Source organism: Talpa europaea (assembly GCF_964194135.1).
Source record: "Talpa europaea genome assembly, chromosome: 5".
In the NCBI taxonomy this organism is placed as follows: Eukaryota; Metazoa; Chordata; class Mammalia; order Eulipotyphla; family Talpidae; genus Talpa; species Talpa europaea.
In genome coordinates, this window is record NC_140071.1 from 108,907,281 (window position 1) to 108,929,302 (window position 22,022).

The 22,022-nt window shown below is 32.8% G+C and overlaps 1 protein-coding gene across 31 annotated transcripts in view; it reads right to left on the bottom strand.

Moving 5' to 3' along the window:
• Window positions 1-22,022, bottom strand: part of ADGRL3 (adhesion G protein-coupled receptor L3) — a gene marked incomplete at both ends in the record, with an annotated part of 456,353 nt that overhangs the window by 296,975 nt on the left and 137,356 nt on the right. For 30 of the 31 annotated variants that reach the window (XM_084234180.1, XM_084234185.1, XM_084234176.1 and 27 more), the window contains one exon: window positions 12,410-12,519. The exons of the other annotated variant lie outside the window; for it this stretch is intronic. In XM_084234180.1, the coding sequence (XP_084090306.1) occupies window positions 12,410-12,519 (110 nt within the window). The remainder of the gene's footprint in view (window positions 1-12,409; window positions 12,520-22,022) is intronic. 31 annotated transcript variants of the gene reach the window in all.

Below are 22,022 nucleotides of genomic sequence, written 5' to 3' on the forward strand. Positions count from 1 at the left end.
CCATGCTTTAATCTCCAGAGTCTGTAACTTTCATGGTGAAAGGAACTTTTGCAGATGCGATTAAGGATTTTGAGAGGAGGTGACCCTAAATGTGGGGCCAATCTAATGCAATCCTTATGAAAGGAAGGCAAGAGGGTCAACATCAGAGAGAGAGCGTAAGGAAAGAAGTAGAGGTTGGAGTGATGTGCTTTGAAGGGTCCATGAGCCATAGAATGCAGGTGGTTTTGGAAGATGGAAAAGACAGCAAATGTTCTCCCTAAAGCATCCTGCCAATGCCCTGATTTCAGATTTCTGACTTCGGTGAGTAGGAAGATAACCCTGTATTATTTTAAGCTACCAAGTTAGTAGTGATTTGATGTAGTGACAGTAGAAAAGTGATGCATAAGTTTAACATTACAAATAAGACTCAGCTGAGGGTAAGAGTTACGGAAGTGAAAGTGATCACACTACCACAGCTACACTCTCTCCTTCAGGTTACAATACTTTCCTAACCATGATTCCTACTACCTGAGGAAAATTCCCCTGAAGTCACACAAACTTCAGTACACACAGCTCCACATTGGAGGCACCAGTTGAGAGGGCATTAAAATATTTTGCAAAAGATATCTGGTTAGCCTTCACAGAAAATATGTTTACTTGCCATCTTTAGCCAAATGAAAATAGCAAAAAACACAGGAATCAAAGGGACTTGGATTGAAATCTCTATTCTCTTTCCCTACCCACCTACTATACAAGGAAACATGGACAAGCTACTGAATTTAGATTATTATGTTCCTTATTTTTACACTGTGAACTATACTACTTAAATAAACAGATTGTTGTGAGAATAAAATTATATAACAGTATAAAAAGTATTTAGTGCAATGTAGGCACTAGGTACTTGTTCAGTGAGCAATATCTACTATTAGAAAAAAACTCTTATTTTTCTCTTCTCATTTTTCTATTTTTATTGATTATGACACAGAGGAAGAAAATCAAGTACAAGAGAATTATAGTCTATTTTTACTAAACATCACAAGTTTTATTTTTTTCAATTAGTTATTTCCTGGGGCATCAACTTATAAGTCACTTCAGTTTCCACTTCAATCATGTAATATGTTGCCATTTAATGTTTATTCACACCAAATAATTACATAACAACCATCACTAATATAAATCATACCTAATTTTCTATAAAAATCTACAAACTACTAAAGAATTCAAAGATAGTGAATACTAGTCGATGTCAGGATTTTTAACTCTTAAAAGTAACTTCAAAAAGGCATGTTTAGTGTATAATGATTTAGTGCAGTGAACATAATAAAAACAAACTGCACCCCTCACCCTAAGAATGTTCTTCTCCAGAAAATTTTTAAATAAATTCATGAGAAAGTCCATGAAGCTTGAGATAGAACCATTTGCACATAAATGTTGATTTTTTTTTTAAATTCTAAGTACGGTTCACTAATTATGATAATTACAAACCATACTAAAGGCAAAGACTAAGTAATCAAGTGACCTCCTTAGGATCATCTTTTGAAAAATATATAGCAGATGCTTTAATGATTAAGCAATTTTCCAGTTTTCTTTTCTGGTTTCTTTGGTTTCTTTACGTATTTTCTCATTTTATTTTCATTTATTTATTTTTTAATTAACATGACATTAGAATCCCCCCCCCCTCCAGTTATGTGTCACTGCTACAGTGTATACATTACCAAACCACCCATAGTCCACAAGCAAAGGACCACTTTGAATAATGAAATTTATCTGAAAGAACGTGAATTACAGGCCTCCCCTGGTGGTGCAGGTGGATGAGCGCTGCGCTGTGAAGCTGTCAGCAGCCTCTGCAGCGCCGGTTCAATCCTGGCCAGCGGGCGAGGATACCACATGGCACGGCAGACCTCTCCTGTCCCGCCCGGTGCTCCCCTCAGCAGTGTATTTTGTCTGTCTGCCTGTTCTGTTCCCCACTCTGTCTCTGGTGAATCCTCTCACCCTCCTGCACATATGGCCTATACCCCGGTTCTTGCATAAAATAAATAAATATTTAAAAAATGTGAATTACAATGAAGAACTGGTTTAGAATGCCAAATTTCAATTCATAAAGAATGCCAATTAGGAGTCAATGAGTTCTAACTATGGAATAATTGACTCATTACTTATTCTCAGTTCCTTCTCCTTTAAAAAAAATAAAACATGGGTTTATGTTTCTTTATAATTAAATTCCAATGTTATTTGTTACAGTTTGTGAAAACTCATATAATAGGGGCTCAACCAATATTTGTTAAATGAAATAAATGAAGATGGCCTGTGTCCATCTAGAGATAGCTGAGGACATTGGCATTTCCTTGCATATTGCTATCTATGGTAATAAAAGGAGTCAGAACTAGCAAAATAAACTACCAAAAGCTAACACCAGTGAGAAAAGTACAGACATAAAAGACACAATGCTCATATAATCCATGGCTAGTTTGAGTATGATTTATGCAACTGTCAGCACCAGGCTGGTCAAATTCAAAGGGATACAGAACAAGGAAATGTTAGTGATAAAAGAACCCACAGAAACCTAGTAGATTGAAACAATTTGACTGACATCTCTTAGTTCTCACCCTATAAGAGATAAATGGTTTGAGATTTAAATCATATAGCAGATATGTTTGTAGTTAGCTATGAGATAGATTCAAAGTCTACAGGTGATTTGAAATAAAAAAGGAGAATTAAGACAGAAGTCTTGCAGGCAAATTATATCAGCTCCAGTGAACTAGAGATAACCATAACTTTAGATGTATGGGACTCCCCAAATCCTGGGATAAACTAACAATACTATATAGTTCCAAGCCCCATACACAATATGGCAATGCTTTTCAGAAGATAAAAATTGATGAGATGCAACAGGCGTATTGATTTGAATGGCTATGATACACTCAAAGTTTCTAATGAAGCTGTTACTATACAGCACTTTTACATATATTTCATTTTAATTTTCATGGAAGCCCTGGGAAATGATTATCGTCCCTATTTTCTATGTGAAGAGACTCATTCACAGAGCAGTAAAACAACTTGACTAGAACATAGCTAGTACTTGGCAAAGTCAGACTGTAAATTTTAAGGCTCACATTCTTACCCATGATGTTTATATTCTCCATGCTAGAGAGAACTTGGGGAGGCAAAAATAGGGAAAGTGTGGAAGAACCTGACAAAGTGCCTAAATAATAATTAGAAATATGGCTTTACTGGCAGAGATATACTTTAAAAAAATCCATTTTTCTTTCTCCGTTATCATTTACTACGTTATGCAGTATTGGTTTCTGGTCTAATTGAAGTAGAAAAGCAATTCACATAGAGAGAAGACCATAATAAACTTGACTTGTGTTTGCTTTGCCTTGATATATTTTATAAACAGAATTAAAACAACTTGTTTTTAATGACATATTGTACAACTTACATTTAGTCAGTTCAGGACAGAAGTTAATAAATTTACATTATTAAAATATCAGAGCAGGATTATGATAATCTTTATTTAGCAATCAAAACTATTAGTAGATATCCTAAATAATGAATTTGAATTATAATTTTATAAAAAATAATAATTAGTTCCTATTGCTACTGTAACAAATTAAGTAGACTTAATAAAAACTAAGTATGAACTTAAGAGTTTCAATCAACACAAACTGTCAGAAGTCCATAACAAGTTCTAGGGGCAAATACAGATGTTATGAGTTGTGTTCATTCTGGAGGCACTAGGAGAAAATTAATTTCCTAGCTCTTTCCTGCTTCTTACAGGCTACCAGCATTCTATGATCGCTGGTCCCTTCCTTCCACCACCTTCATTGTCCATCAGTCCATCTGCGCCTGTTGTCATAACTACTCTTTCCAACACTAAACTTCTTACCTATATCTTATAAGGATGCTTGTTATTAGATTGGGTCAATCAGATAATCCAGGATAATCTTTTATCACTAGATCGCTAATTTAATCAATCAGGCAAGTCACTTTTGCCAATAAGGTAACAATAAGGTAACAAGGTTCTGGTGATTTGGAAATGAAGTTCTTTGGGGGACTATAAGTCTATCCCTCCAAAAAAAAAAAAACACTTCTATGGGGAAATATCAAGTGTTTAAATGGCTTTGGGTTTTATAGAAGAGTTTTGAAAATTCCTTAAGCAATTAGAAAATATTATCACATTCACTACCATGTGAGAAATTCCTCAAAAATAATAACATTAAAATTTAAATATATTTTGCTTTACTAACTACTCACTTTAGTGAGGCATCATAACATTAAAATTTAAATATTTGAAAGAAGTACTTTCTAAGGCAACTGATTAAATTTTTCAAGTTTTGTAAGATTAGTTATTGAAATATATTTAATAACACTCTTTGATGATATTTAAATTTACTTACATGTAAATTTACTTGCATTACAATTTGTATGGACAATTAACACAGTAGATTTCATATATCTGATATGCTATAAGATCATTTTAGCAACAAACACCTTGTGAAAAACTTCACCTTCACATGATTGCACTACTTCTTTTCCCATATGCAGTTTACTTTAAAAACATGTTATATTCAAAGGTTTTTTTTTAAATCACTTATGTTTATGCTATTCAATTGGCGCACTTCATAAAAATTTATTTTCTAATTTTATCATTTAAAATAAGAGTACAATTAAGTTCTTAAATTTCATTTAGTTTATAATACCATTTATAACCAAATATTTTCCTAACACTCGCAATCCAGTTAATTTTTTAATATGCTCAATTCAGCTTATCTCCTTACAATTATTACTTAAATGCACATTTCTATATTATTGATCTACTATAGCATAGATAAATTCTATTAGGTATTGATGCCATTTGACATTTTGTTCATTTGATACAAGTTTATCTTTATGTTACTGTACTATAATGTATTTTCTACAATATGTATGTTTTACTAGGAATGTCAGTTTATTCCATTTCATTCTGCAAAGATTTTGATTTCAAATAAATCCTAGTAACTTGAAACAAATCTCTGCTTTATTGTCAATGTTATGAGTACTACTATTTTCGGTTCCACTACAAGTTGTTCTCCCTTTCTTTACAGCACTGTGAACACACTGATTTCCTGTCATGTATTAGAACAGGCAGACCTCTTCTCCAGCTAAGGGGTTTTGGAGTTATTATTTTCTCTGCTTTAAAAGTTTTTCACCAAGTATTGGCCTTAGCATCTTATTCTCATTCTTAAGTTCTCAAATATCCTTTCTTTAGAGCAGACTTTCATCAAATCTGCATAAGCTAATGTGGCCCTTTCATGGATCTCTGTCATATAATCATCTTTTTAAAAATTAAAAAAAGGTAACTATTTAGGGTGCTTTTACATATATTAGCATTGACTGAATCCAAACTTTAGAACAAGAATTGCAAATTTAAGTTTCCTCAGATGCCAGGAGGCATTTTAAATAATTATAGTAAAACAGGCACAATATCGTACATGCTGAAAATACAGTCAATAGAGAAGTATGAATGCCTCTTAAAAGGGGAAGAACAGTCTAATAGTAGCCAAGGGAATGCAGGCTTAGCATTGCTCCAGATTTCACATAAAATCTGACCTAGGTATTTGGAAGGTCTAAGGAATCCCTCTGCAGGTGGAATTTGGCCCTTGGCCATAAACTTTCAGTCTTTTCTCTCAAATCTACTAAGGGGTCTGATCCTTCTTAATCGCCCCTAGGCTCTTTGCCAGCCCCATTCCTTCCTCTTCCTTGGAAATAACACCTTGATACAAGATTTCACGAAGTCTTGATACCTTAGCCTAGGTTATTATAGGCATTAGCTTAGAACTATTTTAGAGCAGATTCATCTGAACACAGAATTCTTATGATACATTCTGTCTACTACTTCTTGCTTTTTAAATCATTGTATTTTTTTTGAGGTCTGGTTTTCACATTTTGTTCTTTTGGTTTTAAAACTACCACTTTTGAATTTTCCCAATAAAACCCACTTCTATATTTTCAACTTAGTCTAAGCTGGGTTTTGCAGATTTATGAAAAAATATTGGTTTTACATGGAGAAAGTGTTAATTGTCTTTTCTGGCCTCAAGTTTTTGACAGGTATATGGTCCTAGAAAAATCACAGCATACAGGAAAGTATATGACATAAATTGCCCACCTATAAGTTCATCTCCTGTCACTCTTATACTTTGTATTTTATGCAAACTTCCAATTGTTTTGGTTTACAACTTGCCACAGAGTTTATTTTATCCTCTATGCTAAAAATGAATATCCGTCTCACTAAACTATTCATTTTTTAATATTCAGCTCAAAGGTTATCACTAGAAAAACTTCCATGAAGACCCTCAATTTCTACTCCATAAAACCATCAACCATTATGGTACGAGCATGTACTCAAAACATCCTGCTTTTATAAAATACTATATTGTTTTTCTGAACTAATGGTATTATAAGTTTGGGAAACTGGAGACCCATTTTTCTAAATCCCTATGGGGTAGAATCTTTATCTTTGCCTTCTACCCTATTGTTTCTCATAGTGCCTGGTATGCAAATAAACATTGAGTGATGCAAGGACAATTAAAAAGTAAGTCTTGGAAGCAAATGATATGATCTAATTAACAGTAATTTTCATGAACATATGAAGCAGCTAGACAAAACATGAGAAAGACTGGGATTATGATCTCCAAGAAGTATAGTCAACTTATGCTTCCTGTTTTCTAAAGTGATGAAAGCAACATATGTGTGTGTGTGTGTGTGTGTGTGTGTATATATATATATATGTTATAACATATATACATATATATATTTATGTATATACACACACATATATTTTAGAGGGTAACAAAACAAAGAGGGAAGAAAGTCAAATCAAAAACAAATCCTAGAAATATGACTGTAAAACTGAGGCCACCAATGAGGGAGGGAGAAGTTGGAGTGAGAAGGTGGGAAGGGGCACAATGCACCTATGGGTGCCTTGGTGTTAAGTGTCATATGATAAACACATTTGAAGAGATGGGGACCTAATTTCTGAATCATATATAATATTGTAAACCAATGCTATATGAAATAAATATTTCAAGCAGATAAGCAGAATTTTAATTAACTATTAATCAAGAATTCATTTGCAAAAGTTTCATGAATTATCTGTTCAAGGTGTAAGATATGTGAAAGAGAGTAAATTTATTTGAGAAACACTGTGGTAAAGGAGAGAATGAGTGGGAATAAAGATTTTTTTTTATTCCTATTTAAATATCAATCTAAAAATGAGAATTTATACAACTGACATTGTTATGGAGGGAGTAATATTTAAAGGACATAAAATGCTATATTAAATGGATGCAGACAGATGAACGATATGAAAATATTTGTTGCTAGTAGCATTCTTGCAGAAAATAACCATTGGCACCAAGCAATTTAGAAAAACTAAAATTCATATAATCTATATTTTTACAATAGATTTTTCCTTTGAATAAGATCTTGTTTGTAGACTAGAGTTTCTTGAGTTTCTCATTCCAGCAATGAACATAAAAATTTTGGGGAAGCCACTTTAACTGATTTTCCTTTTTTCTATTAATGATTTGGTACATATTTATTGAATTTCACTTATATGTCAGAAACTAGAGAAGTTACTGGCACATTGGGAATCAAATTAAATTTTGATATTTCTTTGACAGCTTTGATTTTTTTTAATAAAAAAAGAAAGAAAAGGATGCTTGTACAAATACAGACAGGCAGAAAGAGCTGCCTCTTTGATAGCTTCAAAATTAAACAAAGGGTTTAATTTGAGCGTGAGTTTTAAAGTATGTAATTATTGATTTATAAAATAGCAACCAAAGTGTGCATATATTAAAGTAAGCACCAATTTGAACATAAGTTGTCAAATATTTATTTATAATTAAATATTTAAAGACTTTTATCTGTGTTCAAGGCTGATAACACAGATTTGTACTTATTTTCTTATAGTAAATAAGTACAAAGACAAAGACAAAACTAAGAGGTTATATAATTATATGTAAATATTAATTTTTCAATAATACTCATTTTACATGTCTTTCAATAACAGCAACTGCCAACATAATTCTAGATGGCTAAAGTGAGTGGTGAGAAAATCTGTAAGTGCCGTACCATAAGACTGGTTTAATTAAACACTCATTTCTAATAGCTCTCCAAATTGTATGCTTCTCCCCTCCATTTCCTGAGAAAACTCACCACCAGAGAAATTGCTAGAATAAGTAATATGTGCTTTGTATTTCTGAAAGGAAGAAACAAAGAACTGAAGAGAAAGGCTGGATTGTGAGGGAAGACAAGCACTTTTTGAGTGTAATGTGCGTGAAATTGTATGCTTTGGAAGAAAGACAAATTGTCAGCAGGATATAAAGATTCTTTTCTAAGAAATACTATAAGTGGATGGGTAGTTGTTTTATTGTTTTCTCCCTAACACAAGCATTCCTGTAAACTGGCTAAATGGGGGAAGATCTGCTCGAAGATGCCACAATTTCCAATTCTAAAATCAGGCCAGAAGGAATGAGGGTGAGTAAGAGGGAAGATGGGAGAGCAAATAAATAGTGAGGTTTAACCTTTTGCTATTTGGGTCATCTCCTGGGGAGAAAATATCACTAAAGAGGAAAATCAAACCTCAAAAGAAAAACATAGACTATAAAAAGTCACACTGGCAATAATGTGTGACAGGAACAGGAAAGTATTGATTCATCTGTACAAAATTCGGTCACAAGCAAGGTATCTGTGAACCCAAACAAGAAAATACAGACAGGAAAACTTAAAAAAAAAAAAAAAAGTTAAAAAAAATTGGTGATTTGAAAAAACTGGGGACAAGACAGTCAAAGACAGTGGCCTCATTATATTGCTTACAACTACTAGTTTTTGTTTATTTTTGGCATCTTTTATAAAAAGGGCATGTCATTTTTTCAGTTCAAGTTAAGGTTCTTAAATGTTGAATTTTTGTCTGAATTTCCTCTAATATGCTTCATTGATATTAATGTTTTCGCACATAGTTTTTGGCTTTATATATTATCTTTTCCTTTTATATATATTTTCCATAAAATATCAACTTAAGGTCAACAAAAGAAGATATCAAAAATAATAATTTACACATACTAATATTAAGAAAACATTCATAAATACTAATTATAATACTAAATACATGGAACTATGTCATCTTAAATTAAAAATGGAAATTGTTATTACTGAATTGCATAACAAATAGAATACATTATATTACTTGTTCAATTAGAAAATCTTCAAATATTACTATATCCTAAATCTGAAGTTTTCCTTCTAGTAATACAATAAGGGTTTTTAAACAAGTGTATTAAGCACGCGGATTGTCTTTTTCAATATAGGTTAATTTAACCAATGTTTTCTCCTTCTTAGCTAAGAGCCTCTTTCTAAATTAAGGGCAGTATTTTTGTGGCAGGAGCTAGTTTAATTCATGAAATTTTAGAAGGTGTTTAGGAAAATGAAAGTTCATAGTGATTCAGCTGCAATATGAAGGGAAAATAAAGCTCAGAAAAGAGTGAATGAACTAAGAAAAATGATCTGAGCCCTTGATATAATTGCTTTCACCATGTCCCAATAGAATATTGATCAATGTTAAAAAAATTAAATATTGAAATAATTGAGTAACTCATGAAAACACAAAGGGGGAAAAAAAAAAAACTATGAGGAGTGCTACTGCTGGGGCCTTAAACACAAGTACTAGAGAAAGATTCAAATCTTGTTTCTGCCATTCTCGTACTATCCTACATTTAACATGACACATTTACTTATCCTATGGAGTTTCCATTTCTTCTTTAGTAAAATGATGATTCTCAAACCTAACACGGAGGATACTGTGAGAATTAAATAAAACAATGTATATAAATATTTAACACATGTGGTAAATGGCATCGTCAATAAATAATAGCTATTTTAAAAAAGATTTTTCTACTTTGGACAAAATCTATTTTATGCTAGTGAAAGATATTCACATTGATCTAAATCACAGGCTTCCACAGATTAGAGAAAATATATAAATTGCAATCCTGGATATTTTAATTGCTTACCTGAGCTAAAAAGACCCAGCCTATTTGTTAAGTAACCAGACAATATGGTATGAAACCCAGGCTTTCTGATCTTATTGTTTTCTACTAAACCAACCTACCTTTGAAATAAGTCACTACATTTTATTTAATGGTTTATATATAAATGATGTGTAATTTTGAATTAATTTCTTTTAAAATCAAGTTATATTTACTAGGTAATTCCCAGGTATGCATTGCATTTTTAACTGAATCATTCTTAAGATAATTAAACAATCATAATCATGTTACCCCATATAAGTTAAGCTAGTAATAAGCAAGTGGTTACACCTGAGTTTAAAAATCTTATTTGGGCCTCCCAGGTGGCGCAGGCAGTTGAGCCCAGTGCTGTGAAGCTGTCCACAGCCTCTGCAGTGCAGGTTCCATTCCCCACCAGACAGGGAGATTCCCACATGGTGCAGCAGACCTCTCCTGTCTCACCTGCTGCTCCCCTCAGCAGTGCTTTCCGTCTGTCTGACTGTTCTGCTCCCCACTCTGTCTCTGGTGAAATCTCTCACCCTTCCACATCTCTGGCCTATACCCCAGCTACTGTGAAATTAAAAAAAAATAAATCTTAAAAAAATAATTTAAAAAATCTTAACAAAATAATCGGATTAACATTCTACTATAGTATGGACATACTAATAAGACAATCAGTAACCTTTCAGGATTGTCAAAAACCTGTTAAGATAAGCTATTTAGGAAAAAAGAATTGATCATCTTTGAAAATATATGAGTGAAAGGATATCTGTGGTAAACCATAAAAATCTTTTTATGCGAAAGTGTATGAGCAAGTTCTTATTCATATTGAAGTGATTTAAGTAGATGTTATTTTAGAGTGATTTTGGCAGAGGATTTCAGAGTAGCTAACCTCAAAGTTCTGAAGAAATACAGGAAATTGAAACGACAGCTGTGAAATTCTTTAATTTTTAAAAATTATGAAAAAATAATTTGACATTTCTAATTCAACTTTCATATTTAAAAATATGATTGGAATATTCCTAAAACTGTCTTTAAAAATGAGGTACACCTTATTTGACTATTTTTATAAAAAGCAAAGGAAACACATTTATTCTACATATTTTAGAAAGATATTTTTTGTAAGGCAAGTAAAATTGTCAGAGTTCCAAATCGGACTACAAATGCTATTTCTTTAAAATGTTACTAATGAACAATAAATGCTCAGTAATGATCTTATATTTTCATAATATGGTCCTTAGAGATATATTGTAAGAAGCATAAATTCAATCAAAATTTCAAAAGAAAACCTTTATATTTATGCTGTTTCATAAAAAAATCAACATATAAAGTTCATGAGATAAACTTTTATAATTACTCACTCTATAAATAAGGCCAAATAAAATTTTCTCTTGATTGATTTCATTATTACTTAAAATTTTAATTCATTTCTTGCTGTCCAAATTGCTATTAATGAAAAGCATCCACTTAGAATTCAGGAGTAATGTGCTGCTTTTTAAATAGAATTGAGGCACACTGAGATCTTGTGGTACAGTAAACTTTCTCATCCCTAGACATTTTGCTTCTTCTGAGATGTCAAAAGAAGCTAGAACCTGGGATTTGTTGATGTTCCCAGGTGTTTTTACCTGTGGGATTAGCTGAATATCTAATATGAGAACACAGGATCTCTGGAGTGATTTTCACCATGGAATGCAATGAATAATTAACTAGCCATTTTTATTTGAGATGACTGTTCCCTTGGTATAAAAATCAGAACATATTCTATTTTTGATTGCTTGGTTCTTCATTATTCTTGAAAAATTTGTTGTTGGCATCTGTTATATATGAACATTGCAAAGATGCACTTCTTGAGACTACAAAATACATTCTGAGGAGATCACGTTAATACTTGTACTGTCTTTTCAGTTTGCTCTCTCTGGAGGAATATATTTCTGATTCTCAGAATTTTGACAGAACAGAAAGCTTAGATGAAATTGTTTCTGTCAAGTTCAACTATTTTTCATTTTCTATACTACTATTTATATACATATGTACACATATATTATTCACTTCCATTTGCTTGGACTTAAAGGCATGCAATATGGCATAACAGTCCACCCTTTTTCAACATTCTATTCTTGCATTGAATGCAGTTTCAGAATAGACAGTGATGGGCAGAAATATATAGTCATACTTAACAGCTGCAAGATTTTGCAGGCAATTCTTAATTATTTAATTCTTCCGATGGTAGGGAAGTTTTATAAACCTGAACAATTAAAATTAACCTACTTTAAGAATTTACGTGATTATTTTTTATGCTTTCATAGGGAATATTTTGTCAATGCATGCAAAATAATGCTTAATATCATTTCTTTTTCACAATAAAAGTGAGGAAATATACATACTGTAAGGGACACATTCATACTGAACTTCAAGGTATTTATAGGTTCCCGGACATGGGTCTGGAAAAACATCAGGACCTGCCACCACTGCACACTGGGTTCTGTTATTGCACCTGGGATCAAAGAACAGATAAGAAAAAGTAAGTTTATGCAAAGTTATATTATTAATAATACCAATGCTACTTTTATTTCAGATCCTGTTACACAGACTTAAATAAAGTTTTGGTCATTTTAGGGTTTTAGACTTATTAAGAAAATATCTTTACTATATCCTTAAAAATATTAATATCAATACATTCAGTTTACTCATTTTAATTAATTTAGTAATAGACTGACACAGCGTGATTTTGAGTTGGAAGTTAAATACTGCTTAAGCAACACTAACTGGCCTACAGAATATTGCCAATATGAAGATAGTTAGGAAGGATCATTTGATAAGAACTACTAAGTTTGGTTATACTAAAAAAAAGCCAAAAAGTTTTATTAGACATTTGGAAAATAAATTCACCAATTATTATTCATTTTATGACCAGCAAAAATAGGATTTTAGGTTTTCAGTGAAATCTAAAAGCAAAATTAGGAAGTTATATTTAAATATTAACATTTATTTTATGATTCACTTTACATAAATTAATATCATAAATATTAATAATCTATAAATAAAACCAGTTTTAAGAATTGATTCTCATGTTCCTTGTGTTCAATCAAATAATGACAGTAACTTCACACAGACTGCTGCTTCCAAATGCCAATATCCTTTAAATAACTTTACATCTCCAAAGAGAATAATCAAATGCCACTACTGAAGTAGAAGCACAAACTAGGCATCTTTTGTGGCAATCGGGCTAAACAGATTCAAACTGATTTAATAATGGGTAAATACACACATAATTATATTTAGTCTTAGTCTGACAAAGAAAACCCAAGTTCAGAGTGGCTTCACTATAATAAATTTTACCCAGAATCATTCTGCATTCAATAATTTATCACTAAGTGAACCATTCCACGCAAAATATATTGACAGTAAGTATATACTAGCAGTCAGTATATGGAATGAGACAATCCTGTTTTATGTTCTTGCTTATATATAATACAATAGTGTGTGGCTAGATTTTTTTTCTCTTACTTTCTTAACAAGATGCTTCATTTTCTGAAAGAACCTACACATGAGTTCTTGTCAGGATACTGATTGGATGAGGAACATTTAGAGCAGAACTGATTTTGATTTAGAATGAAATGCTTTGTGTTTATTTGAGGCTACCATTTGCCAGACTTAATGAGTATTTTATTAATTCCCTAAATTAAACTTGATTCATTAAGTGAATGTCTGAAACTAAAGAAAACACTATACTATCAGTAAAAGATTTATAACAACCAATATTCCACATGCATCAGGTAATTTAACATAACAGTTAGTCCTGAGGGTCAAGATATTCCAAAGTTCTCTTGCGTAGATTTCATTTTTGAAGCTGATTATCAGACAGCTACATAATAACCTTAATGTAAACAAGTCTATCCTCACACACGCACTGCAAATAGGTAGCCTACCACTGTAGATTACTGAAGACTTTTAAAAAAGAGCAGTACTTCTCTATAACAAATATCCAATTGAAGAAGTTTTCTCAATCTAAAAGACATAGATTTTTGCATTTAATCACAATTTTCACATCACACCTTAAAAATAAACTCATATATAATCTTGTTTTTTATCAATAAACATACATGATAAATTCAAGTTTTATAATAACGAAGTCCTATGAATCTGTGTAACCCTTTAAATAGAAGTGTCATGTTCACATTCATCTTATTTGTCATTTCTCTTATGGGATGGGCATTACTACTCCCAATTGCACTGAGGAACGAATAGGTGAGGAGACGATAAATTACTTTTTTTTTTTTAATATTTTATCCTTTTTTTTTTAAGATTTGTTTATTTATTTATATAAGCACTGGGTACAGTCAGAAGCGCGGGAGGGTGAGAATTCACCAGAGCCAGAGCGGGGAACAGAACAGGCAGACTGAAATACACTGCTGAGGGGAGCAGCAGGGCACAGCAGGAGAGGTCTGCTGCGCCATGTGGGACCCTTGCCTGCGGCCCGGGATCGAACCGGCGCTGCAGAGGCTGTGGGCAGCTTCACAACCCAGCTCTCAACCACTGTGCCACCAGGGGAGGCCCAACATTAAATGACTTTTAAGACTCTTGGTAATCAAATGAGAGACACTGGACTCCAGAACAGTGAAAACCAAGATACTGCTGAAAACCAAGATACTGCTTTTTTGTGAGAGTGTGAGTCAGTCATTTCATGGTCCACTCTGGGAGGCTGATTTAATTCACCCTGATAGGTTCTCAGCAGTACTAAGATGATCTGATGAGGTAAAGACGAGCTGTGAAATATCTAAGTGGCCCAGGATATCATTCAGTCATGGTGTGGCTCAAGCATTTCATAGAGGTTCAGAATATGAATTACATTACATAACTAGGCCTTCTCATTCCACATTGGCATACACCAACAGAAAGATCAATCTCTGATCATAAGGTAGAAGGAATAATAGGATAAAGCGATGCTTATTTATATATAGACTTTTCCAAAAGAAAAAAAAAAAAACATTTTCATTCAACCCATATATAAAGCTCTAACTTAATATAGGTGCCTTCAACCAATCCATTTTATTTAATACATGTAATTTTTTTTTTTATAGAGGCATGTTTTATTTATTTATTTGTTTGTTTTTTTTGTTTATACATGCACTGGGTACAGTCAGAAGCGCGGGGAGGGTGAGAGAATTCACCAGAGCCAGAGCGGGGAGCAGAGCAGGCAGAAGGACCGAAGTACACTGCTGAGGGGAGCAGTGGGCGGCAGGAGAGGTCTGCGCGCCATGTGGGACCCTCCTCCGGTGGCCAGGGAGCAGCTGGGGATCGAACCAGCACCACAGAGACCGTGGACAGCTTCGCAACCCAGTGCTCAACCGCTGCGCCACCGGGGAGGCCCAATACATGTAATTTTGTATGTTGAATGCTATTGGTTATTAACAACTTTAAAGAAATGGTGTTAAAAAAGATGTCTCATGATGACTGCCAGGAAAGATATACATCACCAAATTAGTAGAAGGATGCAGAATAATTTACTGCTAACTTATTCATTCCAGTATGGTTCATAGCAGGATAAGAACAGATTAAGAGTGATAATGAAAAGTTACCTCTGGACAAAAAGTTCCCTCTAGATGCCACAGCATACTGCCACATATAGTAAAGTTGACACTGCTAAGTTTATGTGCATATCAGCTATTCAGCTAAATGCTTATTATATATAAATCCATCAGCTTCTGACTCTTCTGCAAAATTCAATAAGGTAATTTGTTTTAATTCCCATTGCTGGATGAAATAATTAGTATTCTGTCATCCCACATCTGGTTACAACATATTTATAAATGAAGCATATACAGATGAATCTTAAATATAACATAACTTTATATTTTAAAAGACTCACATGATAGGCATATAAGGATTATATTTGTGGGCTCCACAGCTAGAGTAACCTCACATGGTACTATTAAAATAATTTAAGAAAGACATTGTTATATTTATGTACTGCAAGTGTAATCCATAGGGCTTTTCATTTCATAAGCCATTTAATCATATATTCTTATCACACTTAAGATCAAGGTACAAACAAATTACTGCTAAGAATGTTTAAAAAAAAACAAACTCAAATGAGATTACAGCTATATAAATGTATACAATTCTACTGAAAATCAAAGGAATGTCAAGATATGCAAGTGTAAAAGAATAAAAAAAAAAGGTTCTCCGTGAAGGTCTTTTGTTAGCAAAATTAGTCATAGGAATTCACATTAGCACTTACCAAACAGAATTTATACAAAAGCATGTGATGAAGAAACACACATTCCCCTAGCATACCTAAGTAGCTCACTGCATCTAACATATGACTAATCAGTGTGTAATCATTTAAGAATAGTGCATAGTCCTCTAAGAGCAAAATGTTTAAAATATATTTGTTAATACAAAAAATAAAGCACCACCATCATAATACATTAATGTTTAAAAACTGAATATAGCTTAGGTAATGAGTGTATCTAGGTTTTCTTAATTCTCAGAAAGGAATGTGGCGATACAAGAACAATAATATTAATGTGTGAATATCAACAGTAATTTGCTCAGTACCAATCAACAGAACAAATCTCATTGATTCCTCAAGACAGTACTTTCCTTATTTTCCACTGTCTGTGACTCTGAAGCCTACAGACATGGCATCATTTTGCACTTAGAAGTCTGGGAGGGATAAGGCAACTATCTCATGGTAGATTATGACTAATAAGTTGTAAAGGATGCCATTAGATCTCAAGTGGTAAGAGAACTAAGTGTTCAGAGAAAAGCAATCAATCATCATGATTATATATATGTGTGTGTGTGTATATATATATATATATATTCTACCATTTGTAGATATGTAAGAAATTCTCCCATTTCTTACATTCAGATAGGACGTGTCCACTTACAATTTAAGCGACAATTTAAAGTAAATAACAAAAGTGGTAAGATTTTATTTTTTTAAAGATTTATTTATGCATACAAGAATTGGGTTATAGGACAGAGGTTTTGGGAGTGAGAAGATTCACTCGAGACAGAGCAGGGAACAGAACAGGCAGATCGACTGAAATGTACTGCTGTGGAAGCAGCAGGCGAGTCAGGAGAGGTCTGCTGTGCCATATGGGTAGCTCCCTGAACGGGGATCAAACTCATGCTGCAGCAGTTGCAGATAGCTTCATAGGTTGTGTCTTAACCCCTTGTGTCACCAGGGAGGCCCAAAAGCGGTAAGATTTTAATTTGGTATATTCATTTTTGAGAAATGTTTTTCTAAATCTTAAAGTGAAAGCATTTGTAAGGGTTTCCAGAAAATAGTATGACGGTGCACATGCATTCTATGCATTTCTATAATCTTTTATATTTAACTTCACATCCCTTTGCAATAGAGAAATATAATTTGACACAAGGAAAAGAAAATATGTGATGAGTGAGGAGTCTAGAAACTAGATTATTGTATTATTTTTCTTGCTGCTTCTGGAACAAATAACCACAAACTTCCCACACAAGTCTATAAACAACTCAAAACTATACTCTAATAGCTTTGTAATTCAGAAGCAGGATTAGTTTCAAATGGAGGCTCTGGGAGGCTCAGTCCTTGTTTTACCCCATTTTCTATGTCATTTGTTGGCTTGTAATGTCCACACACATCACCTTTTCTCCCCCTGTGATAACACCTTTTTTTCCCATTTAGCCATCTTGCCTCCTTCTTATAAAGATCCTTGTGATTACACTTAAGACCAGTTTATTCAGGATAATCTGCTTATTTTAAAGCCTTAACTTCATCACATATGTAAGGATGTTTAGTCATATAAAATCATATAGTCATGTAATGAGGACTAGAATGCTGATGTCATTGAGAGACCATTCCTCAGCCAACCACTATTACTTAAGAAAGAAGACATTGAAAAAAAAAATTGTGTCTTCTGGGGTGGTCACCTTGAAGTTAAAATACATAATAAGATGAATGTCACTGCAGTGGACCATGCTGAGGAGTTATTAGAAAGATGCATAGGCCACCCTCGTGCATGTGAGCTCTTTCTCTCTTTCTCTATACATATATATATATATATATATATAGAGAGAGAGAGAGAGAGAGAGAAATATATATATATATGTATATATGAACCTCCAGTACAAATAAATGTCAGAGCATAATTTGGTTAAAAGACATTATTTTATGTATAGGTCGTATAGGCTTTGAGTGATCATAATGCAACTCTCAGAGTATAAAACTTAATTGCTATAGAGATTGAGTTGGATTTATTTCACCTATTTAAATTTAACTTAAAACATTTTACGAAAATCAGGATGCACTTTCAATTTTGGACTTCCATAAAACCTCATAAAATGTAAAATATCAAACAATAAGAAAGTACTTAATGAAATCCCATTGACTGATATTAAATAGAATGTTTCCCTTTTTAATTATTCCTTTCTATAAACAAATGAGAAATGATTACAGACTGAAATAAATAATTTTATTTTGGCAAAATGCAACTTAAAATAGTAATTCTCTACTGCACTATAAAGATATTTGTCTATGCTTTAAAATTTTCCAGTGTCAATTAAAAATAGTAATCTTCTCAGATTCTCTTACTAAAATATAAATTAATGAATTCATTAACCTTAAGAGATAATTCTTGGAAATTGTTCAAATTGACTTAATAGTATCCTGGAAATAAAGAAATATGTTTGAAAATATGTTAATCTTGCAGTAAGCCCAATTTCCAAACATTGCACATATCTGGGTAATATGTGATAGAACAAATTAACATAATCATTAGTCAATATTCTTAGAATGTTATGGAGATAATTTCAAAACTAAAATGATTAACTATGACAGACACATGAATACAATTCATAAAAGCATGTGTCCAAAATAAATGGACTATTCTTTAAAATTAACATGTTCACAAACACCGCCTAGAAAAGCATTTAAATACTAGTCTATGTACCAGCAATTTTTATGCTATAATCATAGAGTTGTCGGATGCTAACAAAATGCTACATAGTATTATAAATTTTTTTAAAAAACTGAAATTTCCTCTTTTAATCAACATCTATTTGTGGCAGCATCTTACAAGTAACACTGTTACATGTGGGTGTGGTTAACCATATATATCTAAGTATATGTCTACATTTATTACCTTAAAATACAGCAAAAAGAGGTATCATGTTTCTCTTTAAATAAAAAGAATATTTTATAGGAATATGTGTTTTATATACATGTTATTTTTCTTAGGTCTAGACAAAGTCCACTTCACAGGCTAGATGATTATGATACCAGTACATAAATTTATATTCCAGAACTACTTATGTTATTTTTTTTTTTGGTCAAAGACAGATTTCAGATATTATTATTTTTAAAGACATAAAAGGTCTTTTTTTTTCCTTCCCTGAGCTACAGCAACGTTCTATCTGCATGACAGGGCTAAGATGAGGACGTCATACTAAGGTATTTAGATAACTCTTGTCACTTGTCAGTAATTGTTATATCCAAATCAAATTATCAATACATGAGAAAACAAAAAGAAAGAAAATCAAACATTGATGAAAGGACTTGGAAAGACAGGGAATTTAACTAATGTTGGACACTGAAGTCCTTTTAAATGAAAATCTTTAAAAGGAACATTAGAGAAGCTAGTGGAAATGCCTCTGCCTCCCTCAAATTTGCCTTTAATAAAATGTGAAATGAAAGCAAATTAATAGCGCTGTATGTGTGTATGCATGTGCATGCACATGCATGCAAGAGGCTTGTGCATGTGTGTGCAAAGAAACTTCTAAAGCAGGAATACACAGCAGAGAGATATGAAAATTTGTTCTCACACATAGATTTCTTAAGTGTGACAATTTTTTTTATTATAAAAAACACTTTCAGTTGTCTTCATGTTGTTTTAAGTATAATGTAGTAGGCATGGCGCAGCACACACACACACATACACAAAACATGAAAAGAAAACCTATACATGCCAGTGGCTGGAGAGAAATAACTTTCATGGGTCCCTTTACTATTAGAAGTCTCATCTCTCACGTTTGGAATCAGGGCTTATTAGGCTGGCCCTGTTTAGTAAATCCAGTCATAATTAAAACACAACTCAAGCACAGATGCATCCTACCTGCTTTGATTTATGGTATCACCAGGTGGCAATAAATACAAGAATGTGATGCTATTTCTATTTGTAGAAGAAAGCTTTAGGGTGCCAAAAGCAGGAAATAAAAAATAAAAATTGGAAGATGGGTTGGAAAATTCAGAGATTTAGCAAAGTCATCGCTTTTGAGAATATCTAGGAAGGATTTGTAGCAACAGTGACTATCACTGAGATGTATGATAATTTGATTTTTCAGTTCTCAATACAATTTATCCTTTTAAAAATGAAGAGAATATTTATTACCTCATGATGTTTGAAAGCATATTAAATATTTAAAGACAAGACCAGACCAAAATAACATCAAAGGATGTTACTTCACTCAGAAGAGAATATTATGAACTGTAACCCAGACTGACATTGTATCTAAATGGTCCAGCGACTTGGGGCAAAACCAGAACACCTCTTGATCACTGGAGAACAGCAGAGACCACAGTGGAAGGGACAATAAAGACATAAATACTTCATTAAGCAAGAAGTAAGTGGAAACAAACAGTTAAAGGTTGTGGGCTAGGATAGGAAACTGCAATACAAACCAGGTACAAACTGTTTCTGCCATTTGTTTGGCAATCTTGGAAAGGTAGGAGCTGAATGGTTTGGAGGCACATGCCTTTGGTGGAGGAGAGATAAATAAGAGAATCTATGGTGCAATCAGGGGTCTGCATCCCCAATGAAAAGAATAAGAACATTATGCTGGACTACATTTTCACGTTCCCCAAACATAAGGTTTGGTGCTGATCTTGTAAAGTACATCACCACTTCACAGGAATGCAGAAAGCTGGCTCAGAAAACCCAGGGAAGAGAGATATTGGTTATGGTGCCATAAACACCACACACACACACACACACACACAGATGGCAAGAATGTGGGGAATATAGTAGAGGACTACTGGATGCCTTGGTGGTGGGTATTGTGTGGTAACATACAACAGAAAGTGTGTGAAGCTATCTATATCTATGAATCATATATAGGGTTATAATACAATGTTACATTTAGTATAACAAAAAAAGGAACTATATGAAAAATAAAATTTAGAGAGGATAACTCCTTCAAGAACACAACTACTTCACATTCTACAAAGCTTTCAGGTCTTTAAATTTTAAACAATAACTATACAATGAAATTTTCATACGAGTTGTTTTACTGAAAAATTCCTCCAAGTTTCCTTTTATATTTAATTACACATCTCTATACCTCTTAGACACTACATTTGTTTTTGGTATTTATAAGAAAAATAGTGTCTTTTTAGAGGTAAAATACAAGTGCAGGTTACCTAGGGAGTCTAGAACAATGGGATTCTAACTGGTCTTCCACCCAGAAACCTGGTACCTAAAATACACACCTGGATAACCACTGCCACAATTTTATAAGGGCCTTAAGATGATAAAAATTCAAGTTTTTCATACCAAAATGATTGGTGACAACTTTTGATATTGTCTAATAAGAACAATATCTTCAGAGAGATTTATATTTGTCTTCTTCAATGTTACTGTTCTTATTTGCTATCTGAGAGAAATTTCAAGTGGGACTGTAATATGCAACTCAACACAATGAAATATATGGGGCAAATGCTTCATAACCTATGCCTAAATGTGCACCCACACTACTGTGAGGACAATAAGACATAAAATCTCAGGGCCTCAATTTCTACTCATTCATCATTATCTGATTAATTTGAACCTCAAATGCAATAATATGCAGGACAACACAATATGAAGCCTGGGAAAATGTAGTTACTCATTAAATGTTGGTTTACTAAATCAAAGATATATAATTATTAAAAATAGCATGAAGAAAATTATTAAAAATAAAAATAGAATAAAATCTGTTCTTTAAAATCTGTTCCCTTTTAAGTAATTTGGAAAT